Below are 24,346 nucleotides of genomic sequence, written 5' to 3'. Positions count from 1 at the left end.
TAAGAATCTGTATTACAGCTATTTCCATTTGGGTAGCATTCCTTTGGTATTGCATTTCACCCTCAAGTAAATCCATACAAATTATGAAAAAAATCTTAGATCCAGAATTTTTTAAGTCAACAATTCTATAACAATCATGTGATCTCTTCTATGTATCTGTGATGGTGCTTTTATAGGCATTTCCAGAAATTGTCTTTTTTAGTATAATGGCTATAATTGATTATATACTAAAGAAAATAGTTTCATGAATCCTATACATGCCAAAATAATGCTATTTATCTAAAGAAGCATTAATTCACATGTTGCAAAATTTTGATAGTTCGTTCTGTTTGCTTATAGCTTCAGTATACCCTGAGCTGTTAAACAGTGGACTTAATTTTTACAAATAACTGACACGTTTAGTTTTAAGTTAGTGAATGATGAAAGTAGCTTATACATTTGTTAATATGAGAGTTTTTTAAGTGTCACACATGATTTTTTTTTCTTTTCTTACAGAGGCCCAGAAATCTAAAGATCTTTGTTCTATAACTGTAGGTGGAGAAGAGATCCCTAATATGCCTCCTGAAATGCAGCTTAAGGTGATCGGAAATTTTCTTTCCTTTTTCTTTAGAAACAGGATCTTGCTGTCTTGCCCAAGCTGCAGTGCAGTGGCATGATTGTGGCTCACTGCAGCTTCAACTCCCTGGGCTCAAGTGATCCTCCCACCTCAGACTCCCGATTAGCCAGGACTGCAGGTGCACACCACCATGCCTGGCTAATTAGTAGAGATAGGGTCTCCCACTCCTGGCCTCTAGTAATCCTCTCTCCTCAGCCTCCCAAAGCACAGAAATTACAGGTGTGAACCACTGTACCTGGTCTTAAATATTCCTAAGCTACCTCCAGCTGAAATCTTTTCTATGTTTTGCTTTGTTTGGCTTTAAAGGCAGCATTAATAACATTACTTTTTCTTGGCATTGCAGGTCCTACATTCAGCTCTTTTCACATTTGATTTGATTGAAAGTGTTCTAGCTCGAGTGGAAGAACTCATTGAAATAAAAACAAAGTCTACCTCTGAAGAAAATATTGGGATAAAGTGAAAGTTCCACTTTCTAAATAAAAACTAATAAAATAGAGTATTTTCCATTATGATTTATTTAATACCATTATAAAAATTTTTCTGTAAAAATTTACTGCTTGAAAAATAAATGTAGCTTCTCATTTATCAATTTCTATAATGATACACTATAGAACAGTTTTTTCATTGTTTGAAAATCCAATACAAACTAATAATTTTGTAACTTCATAAAATGTAGTTGAATTGTCTATATTCGTTCCTACAGTTTTAGTGAGCTTATAAAAATACTGATAACACTTTCTGCTGACGTTAGATGCTATGTAACATTTCGCAACTCCTAGTGTCAAGTTGGCTATCACACCAGTGTAAATGAGTAGAAAGTTTTGAATTCAGGCCAGTTGACTTTTCTTAGCTTCTCTTTTCCTGGCTTAGGTGGAGTCTTTGGGAGCAGAGTCCCATCACCACCTTTCCAGCAGAAGTTATAATAGGAAAACATCTGCGAAGATTAGTTTTAGAAATACTTGCTACCTTTATGGAAAAAAAGCTAAAAAATACATATGACTTTAAGAAACTGATTAGAAAATTCTGTATTTTTATTTCCTACTAAATACTTGTCCATCTAAGAAGCTACACCTGAGTTTTATGATATATGTATGTACCAATCCTTTGCTAAACAGCGTTAAAGAAATTTCACAGCGAAATTCCTAAAATAAAATCACTTAATTGTATACATGTTATTATTTCAAATTAATATGTCTTTAAATAGATATTTGATTATAATTTAACAGGTCTAATTATTTTCACATTCTTTGAGAAGAGCATTAAGTTGGTACTCTAATTTGGGTTAACTGAATCACTATTCAGTTGTATCTTCTGAAGTGTTTTCCAAACAGGACTTTGCTCAATGATGTAAGCTTTAGCTGTTATCATTCTGTAGCAAATGCTATCTATGTATGGTTTGGAGGTAGTCTGGAAGAAGATACAAACAAAGATGCAGCATTATTTACAGAAAGAAGATATTTTTACAAGGTCACATTTAAAAATACCTAACTTTCATTCTTTCAGCAAATCTGATCATCTTTGTGCTAAACACCAGGTATGAGTTACTAGAGTAGTCAACAGGAAAATACTTAGTTTCTATCCAAGGAATTTCAAACATGCAAGCCAAAAAGTAGAATACTATAAAAATTGCTTTAATGGGGATATGTTCCAAGTGTAAAAGTAAGGAAGACCTAAGTCTGCCTAGGGGGTTTCAGGTGTCTGGGCACACTTTGCAGAGGACAAAAAGCATGAAAAGAAAGTGGACAATTGGTAGATGACATTCCATAAGATAGTATGCTTGCACAGTTCATGACTGCAATCTGACCAACTCTTATAACTTTAGAATTTGAATGAAGATATAAGTAACCAATAGGGCCAACCAAATGCTCTTTTGGCCCCAAATGAGTCTTAAATGGTAGTGGCTACTGGAAGTAAATTGAGAAGACTTGAGAGACTTAGTTCAGGCTTGGGAAAAAGTTGCATGCTGAAACAGCAACTCCCTCAGGGGAACAGAAGCAAGATATCTGCCAGTCTTGCTCAAAAGGGTGACAACTGGAAGTTAAAAACCTTAAAATGTATATGTGTATGCGTCATATTCCCCAGGTGCCTCACCTTTGCTATAGTGCACATAAGATTAATAGCATTTACTGTGTTGTGTACTGGAAGTATTCGTAAGTTACGACCCAGGAATCTGAAAAACAATTCATGTTATACAGATCATATAACTTACATGTGTTCTCTTAAAGTAGAAAGAAGAGACAAATCTCTATTGTTTGTTATTTGTCTATGCAATTCATGCCCTGCCTTACTCCACAGAGGATTTGAGATGGCTTTATAGCCAGAACATCACTGACTAAAAAGCCTGTTCACTTTTGGCTTGGTCTTGGAGAAGCCCGTGAAACATCATGAACCCTGTCAACTCGATTCATAGAATACCTTTTTGGCCCATGTTTCATTAAATTTGATCGGTTAACATCACAGTGTTCATCATCTAGCAAAACAAAACTCACCTAAAAGATTTAAGAACTGAAATAAATACAATATAAGAAAAATACATCTATAATGCTAGTCTTCCATACCTCTGCTGAATTCTGAACATCAATTTCCATTCTTCAGGCCCATGGAGGGCAGCAGACAAAACCAAAAAACTATTTTGGTGAATGTTAATAAATTTCTCAATTCTGGCTAGAAATATTTCTTCGGTTGACAGAATACATTCCTTAGTATCCATTAATAAAAATGCAACTCCTAGGAAAGGTAAATTGAATATAAAACGTCACTTTGTCACAGAGATCAAATTTTGTTATAAACTCAGAATCAACCAAAATAGCTCTAAGTATACCATATGTGTCCAAGCCCTAAACTCATAAGGAGTAGAAATTACTATAATGAAATTCCTATACAACAGACTGATTTAGGTAGTTCTTTGAAGTGCTCTGTATAAAAGAATGACTTGTGCTAAATAAGAGAAAAACTTTTTTGGATCAGTAACTACTTTTTTTTTTTTCCTAGATGAAAGCATTGTCCACATGAAGATACTGGGTAGTTTTTCGTTAAGATGAATTACATTTAAAAAGTTAATTTTTCATGTTATACTTTTAAAATATGTACCAGTTTGTTATAAAGGATACTACAAAGGATACAGATGAAGATACGCATAGGGCTAGGTATGTGGAAAGGTACATGGAGCTTCAATGCCTTCTCTGGGCCTGCCACCCTCCAGACACCTGCATGTGTTCAGCAACCAAGAAGCTCCTATAATTATTTTTAAAAGCTGGAAATCAGCTAAAGAAAGAGTCTTAAGCCTTCGGTCGGGTGCAGTGGCTCACGCCTGTAATCCCAGCACTTTGGGAGGCCACGGTGGGCAGATCACAAGGTCAGGAGTTCGAGACCAGCCTGACCAACATGGTGAAACCCTGTCTCTACTAAAAATACAAAAATTAGCCAGGTGTGGTGGCATGTGCCTGTAATCCCAGCTACCTGGGAGGCTGAGGCAGGAGAACCGCTTGAACTCAGGAGGCGGAGGTTGCAGTGAGCTGAGATCACGCCATTGCACTCCAGCCTGGGCGACAGAGCAAGACTCCATCTCAAAAAAAAAAAAAAAAAAAAAGAAGAAGCCTTCAGTGATTTCTTGTTGGGGAAACCTTTCTACCAGAACATAAAGAACTATATAAAAACCAGCCGGGTGTGGTGGCAGGCACCTGTAGTCCCAGCTGCTTGGGAGGCTGTGGCAGGGGAATGGCGTGAACCCGGGAGGTGGAGCTTGCAGTGAGCAGAGATCACACCACTGCACTCCAGCCTGGGCGACAAAGCGAGACTCCGTCTCAAAAAATAAAAAATTTTAAAAAAGAATTATATAAATGAATACACTCAGCAGATATCTGCAATCTCTGAAACAGTGTGCCATTAAGAATGGTCCTAAAGGGAAACGATTATAGCTCTTCAAACGATGTGGGAGACAGTCTGAGGAAAGTGACTGTGATTATATACTAACTGAGTAAACTTGGGCAACTTACATAACCTGTCTGAACATAAGTTTCCTCTTCTGTAACATGGGAGTAAATTTTTTGTTAGATTTGTCAGAAGAATTAAATTAGATCATGTATATAAAGTAGCCAAGGCAAATATTCACCAAGTATTTTATTTCTCCCTGGAATTCTGTATTTAACCAGAAGAATGAGTTTGAGGCTATACCACTTTCAGCCTGGAGACCTATTCTAGGAGCTTTTTTGAAAGTGCTTGTCTTCCAAAACTGCTAGAAGAGAAGTCTATTTGCAACCCTCCAGATAAAATCCTTTACCTCTACCTTTTTAAAAATCACTTCTGCCATTTCTCAAGCAAAGGTGGAGCTTCCCCCTTCCCATCTCCCCAGCCTTCTCTTATCCTAATCTAATTCCTTACTGGACTTTTGTCCGTGACTAACAGTTGTACCAGTTGTCATTTCATGAACATTTATTTGTCCCCATGATTCTTTTAATATTTATATTATATCCAGCAAACTGTTATACAAATTGATGAAAAACATTTTTTTTTTTTTTGTATATCAGTTTTGACAAATGTTGTGGCCTCTGTTAATATAAGTAATACTTTCATGTAAGTTTAGATTGTTGGGTAAGTGGCTTTTTCTATTTTCATCTCAGTTCCAGAGCAAGTATTTTTTTCCCATCTTCTACCAGACTCCACTAGTTCAGCTTTATTTTAACCATTGTAATCTAAAAGGGAATATATTTTGGAATTGGCCATATGCACTGAGTTTGTAGTAACTAAGTTTTACACATTTACCCCTCCCAAAAGATAACACCTTAAGCTTATTATATGGTTACGGAACTATGAAGGCATTAGAATTTATACCAACATATTTCATAAGAAACTTAAGGCAGTGAGCAAACATACTGTACCAGAAAGAGAAAATATAATTGATCCATTTTCCACTGAATCTGAATATCGAACTTTGTGGCTTCGATTTTCTAGGGCAGTTGCAACTTCATAACTCTTTAAAAAAATTCAGAAATACAAATTTAAAGCATGCTTACAATTTTATTAAAGCTAAAGAAAACATTAAAAGTTTAATAGGTTATTTTATAACTACCACTTAAAGATATGATCATCAAAAGAGAAATAAATATGCTTTCCATGGAGAAAAAGCTTTAAAAAATGCAAAAACATTTCCTTCTACTAAAACATTTATTTCAAGTTTGGGAGTGAGGTGTGTACTACAGTTATGTTACTTAGGAACAGAAAAGACAGCATTAAAAAACTGTATAAACCAGAGCAAATGTAAACTTTCTCTTTTTTAGAGACAGATGAAGTCTCACTTTGTTGCCCAGGCTGACTTCAGATTCCTGAGCTCATGCAATCCTCCCAAAGTAGCTGGGACTATAGGTGTAAGCCACCATACCCAGCTGCAAACTTCATTTTAAAAAACAACCTGGGCAGTGGCTCACGCCTGAAATCCCAGCATTTTGGGAGGCGAAGGTGGGTGGGTCGTTTGAAGTCAGGAATCTGAGACCAGCCTGACCAACATGGTAAAAGCCCAAAATTTGCTGGGCGTGGTAAGGCATGCATGTAGTCTCAGCTACTTGGGAGGCTGAGGTAGGAGAATCACTTGAACTTGGGAGGTGGAGGTTGCAGTGAGCCAAGATTGTGCCACTGCACTCCAGCCCAGGTGACAGAGCATGACTCTACCTCAGAAAACAAACAACTTGGAGGCTAGGCATGGTGGCCACGGAGAGCTGGGAGGCCAAAGTGGGCGGGTCATTTGAAGTCAGGAATTTGAGACCAGCCTGACCAACATGGTAAAAGCCCAAAATTTGCTGGGCGTGGTGAGGCATGCATGTAGTCTCAGCTACTTGGGAGGCTGAGGTAGGAGAATCACTTTAACTTGGGAGGTGGAGGTTGCAGTGAGCTGAGATTGTGCCACTGCACTCCAGCCCAGGTGACAGAGCGAGACTCTACCTCAAAAAACAAAACAAACAACTTGGAGGCTAGGCATGGTGGCCACGAAGACCTTGGAGGCCAAGGCTGGTGGATCATTTGAGTCCACAAGTTCAAGACCAGCCTGGGCATCATGGCAAAACTGCTTCTCTACAAAAAATACAAAGAATTAGCTGGGCGTGGTGGCACATGCCTGTAGTCCCAGCTACTCACAAGCTGAGGTGAGAGAATCACTTGACCCTGGGAGGTTAAGGCTGCAGTGAGCCGTGATTGCACCACTGTACTCCAGCCTGGGTGACAGAGTGAGACCCTGTCTCAAATAATAATAATAATAATAATAATAATAATAATAATACAACTTGGAGATGGATTCTGACATGCATTAATGTATAACTATGGAAAATAGGTGGCTGTCTATTTCTTAAATAATTGACAGAACCACGTAATGCCAGACATACACAATACCATCACAGAAGACAACCAATTTTACAATTCATCAGTTTACATTACAGTTACTTTAGTATACTTTTAAAATGTTTTAAGCCTTAGGTGAGTCAGAAAACATGTAAGAAAACAGCTATAGAACTCTTGGTTTTAATACTAACCATTTCAAATATCACCTCATTTCCTATTCCACCCAGGCAATTAAATCATATTTCCCACAATACTAAAATCTAGGATTAATAGTTTTTCCTGATAGGATAAAATTTAAACTTGGCCAGGCACAATGGCTCACACCTGTAATCCTAGCACTTTGGGAGGCTGAGGTGAATCACTTGAGCCCAGGAGTTTGAGACCAGCCTGGGCAATGTAGCATGACCTTGTTTCTACTAAAAATTAAAAAATAAATAAAAATAATAAATAAAACTCAAACTTGATAGTTTCCAGACAGATAAAAATCTCTTAGGTAGATTAATTTTATTTTCTATTTTGCCTCAGAACATGTATATTTTAAGCACACAGGCTGAAATTATGTATAAAATACATTCTTTTCTAAAGAGTATTTTGTGTTAGACAGATCCTGACCTACAGTTTAACTGTGGCTCTTTTCTTCTGCTGTTTTAAAATTATATAATGCTTCCAGCAATGGCAGATTAAGTAATTTAGGCCAACCCGCCTGCTGAAGGCAACTAGAAAAGCTGGACAATCTTCTAAAATCTGCTTGAATACACCAGAGAGCTAACAGGATAGTAAAAAATTATAAGGTCAACATCTATACAGAAATTCAAATATATGAGCAAGCATTTAGGCCACTTTTTTCCCTGAGGGCATCTGCCAGCTCAGAAAGAGGCAGAAGAGAGGCTGAACAGATCTTTTGACGAAAATAGAACAGTTCTCACAGGGACTATAGCCCAGCTTCAAACCATTTCAATCCCTGAAATTGTATTAAGGTGATAACTGAATTACTAGTGCTGCCAAGCACCTTGTAGAAATACTCTCTAGAGCAATCTTTCTCAATCAGGTGTCCTCATCTGAATTACAGAACAAAGAAAATGATCTAAGTGACTATTTTGTCAATTCTCCCATAGCTAGATGTACAGGAGACAATTTAATTCAACATTCTAGATGTACAGGATACAACTTAATTCATCACTATAAAAGAGATGCCTTAGGAGTTGGGTTGTCAGATTTAGCAAATAAAAACAACACAACACTCAGTTAAATGTGAATGAGTGACAAACAATGCAATTTTCAGTATAAGTATGTTCCACGCAATATTTGGGACATAATTATAGTAAATTCACTGTTTATCTGAAATTCGAACTTTTTATTTCTATTTTTTTTATTTTTATTTTTTTTTGAGGCAGGGTCTTACACTGTCACCCAGGCTGGAGTCCAATGGCCTGATCTTGGACCACTGCAACCTCTGCCTCCTGGGTTCAAACGATTCTCCTACCTCAGCCTCCCAAGTAGCTGGAATTACAGGCACACACCACCACGCCCGGCTAATTTTTGTATTTTTAGTAGAGACGGAGTTTCACCATGTTGGCCAGGCTGGTCTCAAAACTCCTGACCTCAAGTGATCCACCCATCTTGGCCCTCCAGAGTGCTGGGATTACAGGCGTGAGCCACCGCACCTGGCTGGAAATTCAAACTTGAGTGTCCTGTATTTTATCTGGCAACCCTACTTAGGGCATCAGGAATTTAATTTTCTTACAGAATTAAAACCTCTCAAGGGGAAGATAGCATTATTCTAGGCTTCAAATTATTTCTACAATTTTTCAAATACAAATTCCAACATACAATAAAAAATAATCAGACATACAAAGGGACATAATTCCATGAAAGAAAACTATCAGAAACAATAGAAAACAGAAACAGGCCCACAGGGGATGCATGTAGTGAAGCTATCAAATACACACCTTAAAACAGCCTGTTTATTATGATCAAGGAGATAAAACATAGCTTAAGAATTTTGGCAAAGAACTGGAAGATAGTTTAAAAATGTAAAAAACATGAGTTAAGAAAAGTCCCTAAAATTTGATTCAAACAGGGCCAGGCACAGTGGCCCAGGCCTGTAATCCCAGCACTTTGGGAGGCCAAGACAATGTATTGCTTGAGCTCAGGAGTTCAAGACTGGCCTGAGCAACATAGTGAGACCCTGTCTAATTAAAAAACAACACATAATATAATAAAAAATCTGAGTCAAATCTTTAAAATAAAAAGCAGTGTATTAAGTAGACAAGTGAAGGAAGAAGACAAATATGAGAACAGTATGAACAGAAAGAGTAACAAAGGTAAAGGCATTCAGACCTAAACGTATGGTTCTTATACGGTGAGTGGGTAAGGTATATACAAGTCAGATAATTTGGGTACAATGTTAGGAATAATTGCTGGCAGTCATGAGCACCCATATAGATCATGCCAATGAATGTCAATAATATCCTATTATCAGGAGGAACCAACTAAAAGAATAAAATAATGGAATGCTTAAAAAAAAAAATGAAGGTAAAATTAGAAAGTATTGAATTGAGAAAACAATAGGTAAGTCCAAGAGCTGATTCATCAAAATGACCAGGAAGCTAAGTATAGATTTTTCAAAATACATTTCATAGAATATTAGTCCTATTAGATATTAAAAGATGCTCCTGACTGAAATAAGACTGGGAAATGCTGAATATTATTTCATCTCTCTTTGGGGTTTTACAATGCATTTGAACATATTAAAGTCTCTGAATAATAGTACAGTAAAAAGAAAACTTAACCAAAACAAAACAAAAAATACCACTTGTTTAACTTTGTTTATACCAGCATCCAAAATAAAATCCATACAATACTCCTTCCTGCATATGTAACATCTATTAATAATCTTTAAAACTAGTATTATGTCAGCCAGGTGTAGTGGCTCACGCCTGTAATCCCAGTACTTTGGGAAGCCATCGTGCAGGTTGGGGTGGGGGCGGGGATCGGAGTTCGAGACCAGCCTGGCCAACATGGTGAAACCCCATCTCTACTAAAAATACAAAAATTAGCTGGCGTGGTGGCAGGCACCTGTGATCCCAGCTACTTGGGAGGCTGAGGCAAGAGAATCACTTGAGCCTGAGAGGCGGAGGTTGCAGTGAGCCAAGATTGTGCCACTACTCCAGCCTGGGCGACAGAGTGAAGCTCCATCTCAAAAAAAACAAAAAACAAAAACTAGTATGTCTAGCACATCACTCATAAGAAAGAAAATTTAAGTAAAAACAGGAATGAAAAGGGGCACTTCATGGCAGTTTATTAGAAAATTTAAAGAATGACAATATGAAACTTTTCACCACAGAAATGTAAATTTCATAAAGTTCAACTTAATACATTTAAAAGCCTCTATAAAATGGGTAAATGTTTGTAAAAATATAATTTATGAAAATAGACTCACAATAAAGTATAAAACAAAATATAACAAAAACCTTAAAACCACACCTTACTATGGAACAATCATTTCTTGCCCCTTCATTCCAGACATCAGCTGGTGTCCATAAGATAAATATTAGGGCAATGGAGAAGTCTTGTGAGCTGAGGGTTGTGAGCTGACCACCTACTCTCAGGCATTCAACTTTCCATCTCTCCCCCTCTCCAAACTGTAAGGAAACAGTCTCATTCCAATGCTGCCAAGGCTAGAATATCAGTTTCTGGTTCTTTAGCTCTCAAAAAGCTTTAATATATATCTGCATATCTTTACTGTTTCTGGAATTCCTTAACATCTCCATTAGAGTGCTTACAGAAAGAAAAAAAAAAAACTTTAGAAAATCTCCAACCTTCAAAGAATTAAGGAAGTAGGATGTTGAAAATGAATGCAAAAAGTCTATTCATTTATCTTTAAAATACATGTAGCTTATGCACTTCCTGCTCCCCACAACTAATTGTGGATAATCAAGCTAAGAAACTTTTAAAATATTGTTCCATATGAAAGCTGCTTTTAATTTTTTTAAGTTAAAGATCAGTGGCCCAAATGCCCCTTTACCTTAAGAGATGAGCTAATAATAATGGTGGTTGTCCATTTTATTTTTTCGTTTCCACTTTCAGCCATCTGTCTGTCTGTAGATCAACCTAGCTTCTAATGGTGCAACAATCTGAGAAAATTAAGAACAAAAAGAATACAAAGAACTATCTGATGAATAAGTAAATTAAAGATGGAACTAAAACTAGGGTACTGGAGACATTTTAAAGAATATTTGAACATCAAAATTTGACAACAGAAAAAGTATCTGTCTTGTTATACATTTAGCTTATTCAATACTATGCTTCCCATTAACAAGTATCAAATCAATGATTCCCATTTCAGCACACTAACTTTAAAGAAAGAGGACTTGCATCAAGAACATGCAAGGTCTGAGGTTTTTATCCTACCTGCAAGCTAAAAAGTTAGCCTGCCAGAGTTTCACTTATACAGACAAAAGACAGACTCAGAGACAAAGGACAGTTTTTTACTCAAAGCAACAGCAGTATAGCCACAGTATCATTTTCTTGCACTAGTTCCTCAAGCCCAATTCCCACAGGGTGATGGGACAAAGGCCAGGTGACATCTGCACACACAGTGGGTTGCATTATAGGAAAGAAACCCAGAGCTTAGGAAACCTCAATCTTTTGTAAGCAAACCTGCCTTCTACTATGGAGGGAAATACTATATCTCAAATAGGGAATATGTGAGGTGGGACCTAAATATTTGCATCTTTTTTTTTTTTTAAAGAGGGTCTCACTCTTTGACCCACAGGCTGGAGTACAGTGGTGCAATCCTAGCCTCAAACTCCTAGGCTCAAGCAATCCTCCTGCCTCAGATTCCCAAGTAGCTAGGACTACAGGTATGCACCACCATGCCTGGCTAATTTTTTTTTTAACTTGTTGTGGAGATTGGGGGGTGGGGGGGTCTCCCTATGTTGGCCAAGCCGTTCTTGAACTCCTGGCATCAAGCGACCCGCAACCTCCTGAAGTGTTAGGATTACAAGCATGAGTCACTGCACGGCCAGTATGTGCGGTTCTAAGAGGTACACAGGTGATGATGATGATTCTGGTCTGGGGACCACAATTTAAGAACCACTGCGCTAAGAGAAGGAAAAGTATTCTGCAGAACAACAACAACAATGCATCATACAGTGGCAACCAGGTATACAGTAAAATAAAATTGCATTTAAGTTCAGCATGCTAAAGTTTATAGTATACGTATCTGAGGTGAGAAGAAAGAAAATCACCATAAACTTAGTAGCATAAAATGGAATCTCACTGTGCTCTAAATTTGCTACTTTTCTAATTTCATTGAGACTGAAAACCCTGAAGTCATGTTTCCACTTGTTTTCTGCCCATTTTCCTTCAGTTTTTTCTTTTTCTTATACATTTGTAGGATTTCTTTATATATTATAGGTATCAGTCCTTTGTCAGCTATGTATTTTCTACCTGTTTGTGACTTGTCTCCCCTCCTTCTTTAGGGTAATTCTTGATACACACAAATTATTTCCAATGTAGTCAAATTTATCAATTTTTTTCATTTATGGTTAGTGGGTTTTGTTTCTTATTTACAAAATCTTCCTGGGCAGCCATCTTGCTCTTGCTGCACACTGAAATTGGAGGACCTTCTCTGCTTCAGATTAACCAACAGCATAAATCAAGAAAAGTTAGCCAAACTTCTGGATCAGGTCCAGAATGGGGGCAAGGGTACGGCTCACAGAAAGAAGACGGTAAGAAGAACAGCTACAGCTGATGACAAAAAGCTGGAGAAGAGCTCCAAGCTGCCCGACGGCCAGGTCATCACCGTCGGCAACTAGCAGTTCTGGTGTCCGGAGGTGCTGTTCCAGCCTTCCTTCCTGGGCATGGAATCCTGCGGAATCCACAAGACCACGTTCAACTGCATCATGAAGTGTGATGTGGATATCTTCAAAGACCTGTATGCCAACACAGTGCTGTCCAGTGGCACCACCATGTACCCGCACATCGCCAACAGGATGCAGAAGGCAATCACTGCCCTGGCACCTGGCACCATGAAGATCAAGATCATTGCGCCCTGAGAGCGAAAGTACTGAAAGTACTCAGTGTGGATCGGCAGCTCCATCCTGGCCTCACTGTCCACCTTCCAGCAGATGTGGATTAGCAAGCAGGAATATGACAAATTGGGCCCCTCTATTATTCACCACAAATGCTTCTAAATAGACTGTGAGCAGATGCATAGCTTTTGCTGCATTGGTTAATTCAGAAGTATAAATTTGTCCCTGGCAAATGCATATATCACAAATCTGGAATCAGCCTTTGAAAAGAAACTGTCCTTGAAGCTAGTATCTGATATCAGCACTGGATCGTAGAACTTGTGGCTGATTTTGACCTTGTATTCAAGTTAACTGTTCCCCTTGGTATTTGTTTAATACCCTGTACATATCTTTGATTTCAACCCTTAGTACATGTGGCTTGGTCACTTCGTGGCTGATGTAAGAACATGCTTGTGGAAGACAAGTCTGTGGCTTGGTGAGTCTGCGTGGCCAGCAGTCTCCGATCTGTGCAGGGTATTAATGTGTCAGGACTGAGTGTTCTGGGATTTCTCTAGAGGCTGGCAAGGGCTCCTGAACCAGTTGTTTCTGTCCTTTCCATCAGACAATCTGGAGAGTCACAACTGTATCTAGAAAAACTGTCTGCCAGAAGCAAAAGTAAATTCCATATGAAGGAAGATATCATCCAGAGCCTCAGGTTACAAATTAGTGTTACAATTTTGCAATCATAACATCCAGCACACAATAAAAAAGTACTCAGGCATACAAAGAGTTAAGAACAGACTGAAAACCAAGGGGGAAAAGCTGACTGTAAAGAAGAGACCAAGGGGAGACTGAAGTACTGGCATTGTCATATCCAGACTATAACTGATTAACTTGTTCAAAGCAATATATGACAATTGGAGCATTTTGGCAGAAAATTTGAAACTGTAAAAGTAAATAAAATGGAAATTCTGGAAATGAAAAAATATCAAAATTGGAAACAATTCAATGGATAGGCTAAAGAGCATATTACACACAAGTGTAGAATGTAGGTCAGAGGAAAATATCCAGACTGAGGTAGGTTAAGCAAAAGGATAAAGGACACAGAGAAAAGCATAATACACATACAAGGCATTATTAGGCTTGTGAAATGGTCTAACACAGAGATAACTGAAGTTTGAGAAAGAGAAAAGAGAATGGAGCAGGACCAATACATAAAAATAGAGTGGCCAAGTCAATTTTCCAAAATTGACTAAAGACATCAAGTTGTAGGTTCAAGAGCAATAATAAATCTGAACAGATTAAACTAAGCAACAGATTAACAAAGTAAAACGGAAAACCAAAAAAAAAAAAAATCTTCAAAGGAGCCAGTGAAGAAAAGGTGTATTTTTAAAGGGAAACAGTAAACTGACTTCTCAATAGAAACATGGTAGCTAGGAGGCAACTGAATAATAACTTTTAAGTACTGAAAGAAAACAATTGTCAACATAGGATTTCATAGCTGAAATTAATATGTTTTTAAAATGAAGGAAAAATAAAGAAAAATTTTATGACAAAAATAAACCAGAGACTTCATCATCAGTCGACCCACACTTAAAGGAGATACCAGGAGAAGTTCTTCAGGCACAAGGCAAATGATCCCACATGGAAGCACAAAGATGCCAGAATAAATGAAGACTAATGGAAATAAGAAATATAAATACGTGGGTAACTCTAAATCAAGAATGACTACAAATAAGAACAATAATATATAATGAAGTATAAAATAGATGTTCTATTAAAATATACAACAATAGCAAAAAAAAAAAGGAGACATGATGGTAACTGTACCTAAGGTGCTTGAGGTCCTTGAAGTGGTAGAAGTACTCACTTATACTAGATCTCAATAAGTCAATCATGCATTTTGTAATTTGAGTTAATCAGCAAATTATGGTTAAAAAAAAAACTCGAGGTAAGAGAAAAACAGATTTAAAGCAAGCAAACAAAAACACTTCAGAAGTCCAAAAGCAAGAAAGAGAGAGAAAAAAGAACATATAACTTGAGGGACAAATAGAAAACAAATACTGACATGGCATATTAAACCCGAATACATTAGTATCTACATGTAAGACTAAATTCTACAACTAAAAGAAAAGATTGCCCCAAATGACAAGAGAAAAACCATATGCTGCTTACAATAAAAACACTTTACTATATAAAAAGGGTGAAAGTAAAAGGATAGGAAAACATATACCACACAACCATTAACCAAAAGAAAATTGCTACCATATGTTAACTTGCATCCACGTTAAGCCTGGGCGACAGAGCAAGACTCCGTCTCAAAAAAAAAAAAAAAAAAAAAAAAAAAACAAAGAAGAGAACTGTAAGTGGTAAATAGATGCATAAATGTAAGACTAAATAAGTATGTGTTTCCCTCAGCTCTCCTCTTAATTTCTCTAAAAGATGAATATATAAAGCAGTAATTATATTATTGGGTCAAGTGTGTGTGTCTGTGTGTATGTGTGTGTGCGTGCATGCACGTATGTGTGCATGTGAGTATATCGGGAGGAAATGGAGCTATATTGGTGCAAAGTTTCTCTATTTTTCCATAATTAAATTAGTGTTAATCTGAAATAATAAATTAAGATGCATATTATAGTATCCAGAGAAAGCACTAAGAAAAATAACAGAAAAAATTTAAAAGTCAGAGGAATCAAAGTGGTTTACTACAAAATATTCATATAACACAAAAAAGGTAGTAAAGAAGGAACAGAGGAACAAAAAAGACATGAGACATCTAGAAACTAAATAGCAAAACGACAGACTTGATAGTGGTGATGGTTGTACCTCATTAGTGGATGTACTAAAAATCACTGACTTGTACATTTTAAAATGTATTTTATGTCACATGACTTATATCTCAATTTTAAAAATTTTTAAATAGCAGTCAGCCATACTGAGTAATTACATTAAAATGTGAATGGATAAAATGTTACAGTCAAACCAAAATCCAACTATATGTTGTCTTCAGATTCAAGGATACAAATAGGTTGAAAGTAAAAGAATGGAAAAAGATACATCATGCAAACAGTAACCATAAGAGAGCTGGAGTGACTATATTGATAAAAAAACAAAATAGACTTTAAGATAAATATAAACTGAGACAAAGAAAGATGTATAATAATGATAAAAAGGTCAATATATCAGGAATATATAACAATGTATATATTCCTGATATATACATTCCTTATATATTGTATATTCATCTAACAGAGCTACAAAATACATGAAACTAAAGTCATACAAACCACAATAGAATTAAAAATTAATATCAATTAAAAATTGGGGGGAAAGCCACAAATACTTGGAAATCAAACACACACTTCTAAGTAACCCATAGATCAAAGAATAAATCATAATGGATGCTAGGCAATATTTTGAAATGAGTGAAAACAAACAAAACATATAAAAATTTATGAAATGTAGCTAAAGGAATACTTAGAGGGAAACATATATCTTTAAAAGACTAAATTAGGCCAGGTGCAGTGGCTCACGTCTGTAATCCCAGCACTTTGGGGACCCAAGGCCAGTGGATTGCTGGAGCCCAGGAGTTTGTGCCCAGCACGGGCAACATGGCAAAACTCCATCTCCACAAAAAATACAAAAATCAGCTGGGTATGGTGGCACACGACTCTAGTCCCAACTACTCGGGAGGCTGTGGAGGGAGGATCACCTGAGCCTGGGGAGGTTGAGATGACTGCTCCACTGCACACTAGCCAGCCTGGGCGACAGAGTGAGACCTTGTTTCAAGAAAAAAAAAAAAAAAGAGAGAGAGAGAGAGAGGCTAAACTGGAAAAGAAGAATGATGTCAAATTAACACCTTATTCCATCTTATATTAAAAGAGGAAGAGGCCGGGCACAGTGGCTCATGCCTGTAATGCCAGCACTTTTGGAGGCTGAGGCGGGCGGATCATGAGGTCAAGAGACCCGCTTTCAATCAGACAATCTGGAGAGTCACAGCTGTATCTAGAAAAACTGTCTGCCAGAAGACCATCCTGGCCAACATGGTGAAACCCCGTCTCCACCAAAAATACCAAAATCAGCTGGGTGTGGTGGCAGGCGCCTGTAGTCCCCGGTACTCGGGAGGCTGAGGTAGGAGAATCGCCTGAATCCAGGAGGCAGAGGTTGCAGTGAGCCTAGATCACGCCACTGCACGCCAGCCTGGTGACAGAGCAAGACTCAGTCTCAAAAAAAAAAAAAAAAAAAAAAAAAAAAAAAAAAAGAATAAATTAAACCCAAAGCAATGGGGAAAAAAGGAAGTAATAAAGATTAAAGAAGAAATCAATGGAATAAAAATAGAATAAAGAAAAACAGTTCTTTGAAAAGATCAACAACATTGACAAACATTGAGCTAGACTGTCTTTACAACAAACAGTGCTGGAACAATTCAATATCAGTATGTTTTAGAAAATGAACTTGGATCCATTCCATATACCATAACCAAAATTTAACTCAGAATGAATCATAGGCCTACATGTAAAACATAAAACTATAAATCTTCTAGATGAAAATAGGGCACAATAATTGTGACCTTGAGTTAGGTAAATAATTTTTAGTATGACACCAAAAACACAATCCATAAAAGAAAACAAATTGATAAACTGGACTTCATCTAAGTTAAAAACTTATGTCTGGCTGGGCGCAGTGGCTCATGCCTCTAATCCAGCACTTTGGGAGGCTGAGGCAAGCAGATCATGAGGTCAGGAGATCAAGACCATCCTGGCTAACAGTGAAACCCCATCTCCACTAAAAATACAAAAAATTAGCCAGGCGTGGTGGTGGGTGCCTGTGGTCCCAGCTACTTGGGAGGCTGAGGCAGGAGAATGGCGTGAACCTGGGAGGCAGAGCTTGCAGTGAGCCAAGATCGTGCCACTGCACTCCAGCCTGGGCAACAGAGTGAGACTCCATCTCAAAAAAAAAACAAAAACAAAAACAAAAAAAACTTCTCTTTCCAAAGATGCTTTTGTATCAAAACTGCACTTGTACCACCTCAAGTTATAAAAATGTTTAAAAAGACACAGCCATCTTACAGGTTTTTAAATAGCTCTGAAAATGTTTAATAATGTTAAGTGTGTCATTTTAAAATTAGCAAATTCTGTTGTGTCAGAAGAGAAGTACAGGAGTCCAATACCAGGGCTACTTAAAATATTTCCTATGGTGAGATTCTGATACCTGCAGCAAATCTGGCTACTCCAATGCCAATTGCTTACTATTGCTGCTATGGAAACTAAAATTAATGCCAGGCAATTGAAATCAAGCAAAGAAAGCAAAACTAATCGTTATGCATAGTGAAAAATAACCTCTTTGAAACACTTTGATATTCACTGAAAAAGGTTCCAGAAGTTACATCCCAATTATTTTCCAAAAGGAAAAAATCTTCAACTTTTAGATAAAATAATCTTCACTGCTTACAAAGCTAGAAAAATACCACCTTTGCTCTTACAGCATGTTGTTTCAGTAGTAAAATTTATTTTTAAATTTCAACTTTTATTTTAGATTCAGGGGGTACACGTGCAGGTTTCATGGGTATATTGCGTGATGTTGAGGTTTGGGGTACAAATGATCCCGTCACCCAGGTAGTGAGCACAGTACCCAAAAGGTAGTTTTTCAGCCCTTATCCTCCTTCCTCCCTCTCCCCTCTAGTAGCCCCCATTGTCTATTATTCGTATCTTTATTTCCATATGTACTCAATGGTCAGCTCCCACTTATACGTGAGAGCATGTGATATTTGGTTTTCTGTTCATGCACTAATTCACTTAGGATAATGCCCTCCAGCTGCATCCGTGTTGCTGTAAAGGACATGATTTCCTTCTTTTTTTTTTTTTTTTTTTTGAGACGGAGTCTCGCTCTGTCGCCGGGGCTGGAGTGCAGTGGCCGGATCTCAGCTCACTGCAAGCTCCGCCTCCCGGGTTCACGCCATTCTCCTGCCTCAGCCTCCCGAGTAGCTGGGACTACAGGCGCCCGCCACCTCGCCCGGCTAGTTTTTTGTATTTTTTAGTAGAGACCGGGTTTCACCATGTTAGCCAGGATGGTCTCGGTCTCCTGACCTCGTGATCCGCCCGTCTCGGCCTCCCAAAGTGCTGGGATTACAGGCTTGAGCCACCGCGCCCGGCCGATTTCCTTCTTTTTATGGCTGCATAGTATTCCATGATGTATATGTACTCCATTTTCTTTATCCAAGCCATGATTTAATTTAATTCCTGCTTTTGCCATGAATTAAAAATATCCTTTGTCTCTGTCTGAGGCATCTTATATATTCTGCAAGCATCTATAAAACAGTAACAGGCTAGCTTGTTAGCTTGCAAGTACGATAAAATCTCAGACTTTTCACAGTTCTTGGCAGGCATTATCTACTAAAGTTGAAGATACTCGTAACCTGTAACTCAGCAACTCCACTCCTAAATGTATACTCAACAGAAATGCATGTGATCTGTACTAAGAGACTTATACAAGAATGCTCATAATAGCATTTTTTAAAACTTCATTCTTCATACTTTTGTTTAAGGTTTCTTTTTAATCCTACCTGTCAAGGCTAGAATGGTCCATAGTTAGAATTGGAGGTCACAGTATGAACTCATTGTTAACTTAATATAGATACAGATGAATATACACAGAAATATTTTATAGATACAGTCATGCACTGCATATTGACTGTTCAGTCAACAATGGACTGCATATATGACTAGTGGTGCCACAAGATGACAATACTGTATTTTACTTTTTTACATTTAGATATGTTTAGATATGCAGGTTGCCTACAGTATTCAGTACATTAACATGCTATACACATTTGTAGCCCAGGAGCAATAGGCTATACCATATAGTCTAGATGTCTAGTAGGCTACCCCATCTAAGTTCGTGTAATTACACTCTATGATGTTCTCACGACGACAAAATCACCTAATGATGCATTTCTCAGAACACATCCCCATCATTAAGCAATGCATGACTGTATGTGTATATACCCAGATTAGTATACCACATATTTCTTTACTCTGTTGGCTGAAAGGGCCTAAAACAAATGACACCCTAGCACCTGGGTGCTAGCAAGAAGAACACCTAGCACCCAGATTTTGGTTTCTAAATAGCATTCTCCAAGAAAGGAAGCAGCGCTCCTTGGAGAAATGGCTGATTCTAGAACTGGGACAGGAAACATACAAGATGAGTCCAGAGAATCTTATAGTGCCAAAAAGTAAGAAAGTACTTAAAACAAAACCAAACAGGCCGGGCGCGGTGGCTCACGCCTGTAATCCCAGCACTTTGGGAAGCTGAGGTGGGCGGATCATGAAGTCAGGAGATCAAGACCATCCTGGCTAACACGGTGAAACCCCGTCTCTACTAAAAAATCAAAAAAATTAGCCGGGCGTGGTGGCAGGCGCCTGTAGTCCCAGCTACTTGGCAGGCTGAGGCAGGAGAATGGTGTGAACCCAGGAGATGGAGCATGCAGTGAGCCAAGATCGCACCACTGCACTCCAGCCTGGGCGACAAAGGGAGACTCCATCTCAAGGAAAAAAAAAAAAAAAAAAAACACATACAAACAAAAAACTCCCACACAGATGGCATTGATGGGGTATGTCATAAGAGCAGAGGAACCAACTGAAAGAGCTCCCAATGGCTAAAGCTGTAACAATTTGAGCATAATAGCATTATAATCCAAAGTATAAAATGAATATCCATGAGTCTACACTGGTATAAATGTTTGAACAAACCAATAAATGGAGAAGAGACAAATCTGTGCAGAATAATTCCAAATAATTTATGTATATATACTCCAACATTAACAACAGGAACACAGAGCTGGGCACAGTGGCACGCACCTATAATCCAAGCTACTCGGGAGACTGAAGCAGGAAGACTGCTTAAGGCCAAGAGTTTGAGGCTGCAGCGCATTATGTTTGCACCTATGAATAACGACTGTATTCCAGACTGGGCAACATAGCAAGACCCTGTCTCTAAAAATATTAAACAGTGGGGGCAGGGAATATAACTCCCCATTCCTTAGGTGTGGCTGCACATATGACTTCCTTCCAAAGAGTACATACAGTACAGAAAGTGGGCGAGTGGGAAGTAGCTTCGCATTAGAAAAGCCTGACAAACACTACTTCAGCCAAGTGGTCAAAGCCTACATCAATAGTAATAAATCATGTTGATAGTATGTACTTCTGATATGATGTAGTCTTCCTTTCAATAACCCATAACCCAGTCCTATCATGAGAAAAACATCAAACAAATTCCATCAATAGGGCATCTACAAATTATCACACCAGTAATTCTCAAAGCCCTCAAGGTCACCAAGATCAAGTAAGTCTGAAGACCTGTCACAGCCAAGAGGAGCCTAAGGAAACATTACAACTAAACGTAATGTGTTATCTTTATTGGGATCCTGGAACACAAAAAAAGACTAAGGTAAAAACCAAGGTTAAAAACTAAGGGAATCTGAATAAACTACGGACTTCAGCTAATAGTAATGTAGCAATACTGGTTCATTAACTGTAACAAATGTACCATACTAATATGTTAATAACACAGGGCAATGGGTGTAAGATGTTAACAATGGGGGAAATTGGATATAGGGTACGTGGGAATACTCTGCAGTATTTTCTCATTTTTTTCTGTAAATCTAAAATGGTTGTAAAAAATGAAGTCTATTTTAAAAGTCCTACTTCAAGGCCCATTAGAATTCTGCCTCCTCCAGAAATCATCCCTGATCTCCTCAAACTAAATGAGACTTCTCCTTATTTAGAATGCGCCTTACACCTTTATTGATCACATAAGCCACATTTTGCCCAATATAGTTGTTTATAAACGTATTTCATTGTCCTTACTAAATCATAAATTTCTTAACGTCAACCAAGTTTATATTATCCATGTTACTAATAACGCAAAAGCAGTTCAAAGCAAAATTGAGAAACCAACTAACCCAAATGAAAGTCAGGTGTGGTGGCTCACACCTGTAATCATACCTTTATTGATCACTTAAACCATATTTTGCCCAATACAGTTGTTTATAAATGTATTTCATTGTCCTTACTAAATCATAAATGTCTTAATGTCAACCAAGTTTATATTATCCATGTTACTAATAATGCAAAAGCAGTTCAAAGCAAAATTGAGAAACCAACTAACCCAAATGAAAGTCACTTTCAGGATGGGTGTGGTGGCTCACACCCTTATCCCAACACTTTGGGAGGCCCAGGCAGGTGGATCTCTTGAAGCCAGGAATTCGAGACCAGCCTGGGTAACATGGTGAAACCCCATCTCCACTAAAAATACAAAAGTCAGCCAGGTGTGGTGGTGTGCACCTGTAATCCCAGCAACTCGGAAGGCTGAGGCAGGAGAATCGCTTGAACCCAGGAGGTGGAGGTTGCAGTGACCTAAGATCCCATCACTACACTCCAGCCTGGGTGATAAGAGTGAGACCCTGTCTAAAAAAAAAAAAAAAGAAAAAAGAAAGAAAGTCACTTTCAGTGATTGGTAAGTTACTATCTTCCAAGGTGATTTCATTACACTTTTCAACAACTTTAATAATTAGAAAGTTCTTCCTGGTGAGTTGAAACCAGCTGCTAATTTCCTCATTTATTGCATGAATGAATGAACGACAAGTTAACTAGCTCCATGAGAGCAGGGACACATTCTGATTCTGTTTTACCTTACTCAGCACCTGGCACTCAGTAGACACTCAAAGATTTGTGAATGAGTAAATGGTGAGTTGGCTGGGGGAAGGGCTTCAACTTCTATAATTCCCCCTACACACACTTACTAATACACCCATATAGCTATTAATACATGTATGCAAAGGTTACAAGAACTTTTTGGAGTAGTTACTGGTATGTATGTAGATATGTATGTGTCTGTCAGTCAGTAATCTATAAATATTCATTTAAATCTAGTAATATGTAAACATTCATTTAAACCTTCACACCCTTATACATAGGATTTAAAAACAATTTAAACAACTAAAGCTAAGAGAAGTAAAGTAATCACGTGCACAAATAAGTGAGAAAGGAGTTGGGGTCAGTCGTGTCCCAAGTCCCTGTTCAAGGTGAGGAATGAATCAGAAATCTGGGGCTGGGGCAGCGCCTCCTCAGTATTTCTGGGGAAAAGCTCCTCGACCAGCACCCAAGCAGGGACTGTGTGGCTTTGGGCAAATCACGTCACCTCTGGTTGGGCTGCGTCCTCACCTGAAAACAAAAAGCTTTTAAACGGGAGCTGAAGGCTGAGCTCGCAGGGACAGAGGGGAGCGGCAGGCGCGGGGCGGGGGTCCGGGAGGCCCGAGGGTGGAGGAGGGACGATCACTAATGGGCACCTGGGGGACGACAGAATCTGGACAACAAGCCCCCGTGACACGAGTTTACCTATATAACACACCTGCACACGGACTCCTAAACCTAAAATAAAAGTTAAATTGAAAATAAAAACAAAAAGCTTGGACCCAATGGCCTCTTAAAGCTTTGCCAGTTCCAAGGCCCTGGTATTCTGGGCTTTTGTTGTTACTGTTTTGTTTTTTCCAAGCTCTAGAGTGTTTGTAAATTTAAGTTTCACACTGCCCTACCATCTCCAGCAAGTCACTTTCCCTGCTCAGTCTCCTCACGGGTCCAGTGAGGGGCCGTCCTATAAGGATCTTCAAGGTCTCTACCATTGTTTACTTTTCGGAGTGACCAACAAAGCCTAAAGCAAATAAAATTTACTCGCAGGTGGGTGACAGGGCTTCTGACAGGGAAAACCCCGAGGGAGCCCTTTCCACACCGGATTTTCCAGGAGAAAATAGGGTGGGCATGATCTCCTCCCCTCGCCCGCCAAAGCCCTGAGGTAAAGCTATGAGTTCGGCAAGTGAGAGCGCACTATGCCGGAGAAGAACAAAGAAAAACGCGCAGAGACAGGTCTGCGGAGGCCTCATCCCCCAGCGCTGCAAACCCACCTGCTCACCAGGTCCTCAGAGACTGCTCAGGGTTTACCAAACTTCCAGAACGTTCTGCGAGCAGAAAGACGCACCGCCGGCCGGGCGGGGCACCCAGGGTGCCTGGGGCAGGGTTCAGCAGCCGCTGGGCTTCTGCGCAACCGCAGACCCCGCAAACCTTTCCCGCGCTTCTGGCTCCTGCTTCTGATTTGCAGGAAGCCGGAAGTGGTTAAGTAAAAACAAGATTTGTAGGCCGGGTGCGGCGGCTCACGCCTGTAATCCCAGCACTTTGGGAGGCCGAGACGGGCGGATCACGAAGTCAGAAGTTCGAGACCAGCCTGACCAACATGGTGAAACCCCATCTCTACTGAAAATGCAAAAATCAGCTGGGCATGGAGGCGCGTGCCTGTAATCCCAGCTACGCAGGAGACTGGGGCAGGAGAATCGGTT

The 24,346-nt window shown here is 38.8% G+C and overlaps 2 protein-coding genes across 4 annotated transcripts in view; one reads left to right on the top strand and one right to left on the bottom strand.

Moving 5' to 3' along the window:
• The window catches only part of GLMN (glomulin, FKBP associated protein), a 60,099-nt gene extending 58,894 nt beyond the window's left edge, over window positions 1–1,205 (top strand). For all 3 annotated transcript variants that reach the window (XR_004058872.1, XM_030936492.1, XM_010370364.2), the window contains 2 exons: window positions 496–578; window positions 960–1,205. Coding sequence is in view for 2 of the 3 variants with exons in the window: in XM_030936492.1 (XP_030792352.1) it covers window positions 496–578; window positions 960–1,076 (200 nt within the window). In the remaining variant the exon portion in view is untranslated. The remainder of the gene's footprint in view (window positions 1–495; window positions 579–959) is intronic.
• A 551-nt stretch (window positions 1,206–1,756) lies between these two features.
• C8H1orf146 (chromosome 8 C1orf146 homolog) lies at window positions 1,757–24,051 on the bottom strand. The gene is made up of 6 exons (XM_010370371.2): window positions 23,918–24,051; window positions 10,971–11,079; window positions 5,494–5,587; window positions 3,175–3,343; window positions 2,708–2,786; window positions 1,757–2,023 (listed from the first exon to the last, which is right to left on the bottom strand). Exons 2-6 carry the CDS (start codon window positions 11,034–11,036, stop codon window positions 1,889–1,891), a joined length of 543 nt encoding a protein of 180 aa, XP_010368673.1. The 5' UTR covers window positions 11,037–11,079; window positions 23,918–24,051; the 3' UTR covers window positions 1,757–1,888.
• Between the last annotated feature and the right edge of the window lie 295 nt (window positions 24,052–24,346).

This window comes from Rhinopithecus roxellana, chromosome 8 (assembly GCF_007565055.1).
Source record: "Rhinopithecus roxellana isolate Shanxi Qingling chromosome 8, ASM756505v1, whole genome shotgun sequence".
NCBI lineage: Eukaryota > Metazoa > Chordata > Mammalia > Primates > Cercopithecidae > Rhinopithecus > Rhinopithecus roxellana.
This window is presented reverse-complemented; position numbering and strand designations above follow the sequence as displayed.

What these genes read in the sequence shown, in the direction of transcription:
- C8H1orf146 (XM_010370371.2), bottom strand. Translation starts at nt 11,036, where the DNA reads ATGGCTGAAAGTGGAAACGAAAAAATAAAATGGACAACCACCATTATT. An exon ending in AATTATATTTTCTCTTTCTG is followed by an intron (nt 3,344 to 5,493) that starts GTACAGTATGTT and finishes TACCTTTCCTAG; the next exon opens with GAGTTGCATTTTTATTAATG. An exon ending in TTATGTGCACTATAGCAAAG is followed by an intron (nt 2,024 to 2,707) that starts GTGAGGCACCTG and finishes ATCTTCTTCCAG; the next exon opens with ACTACCTCCAAACCATACAT.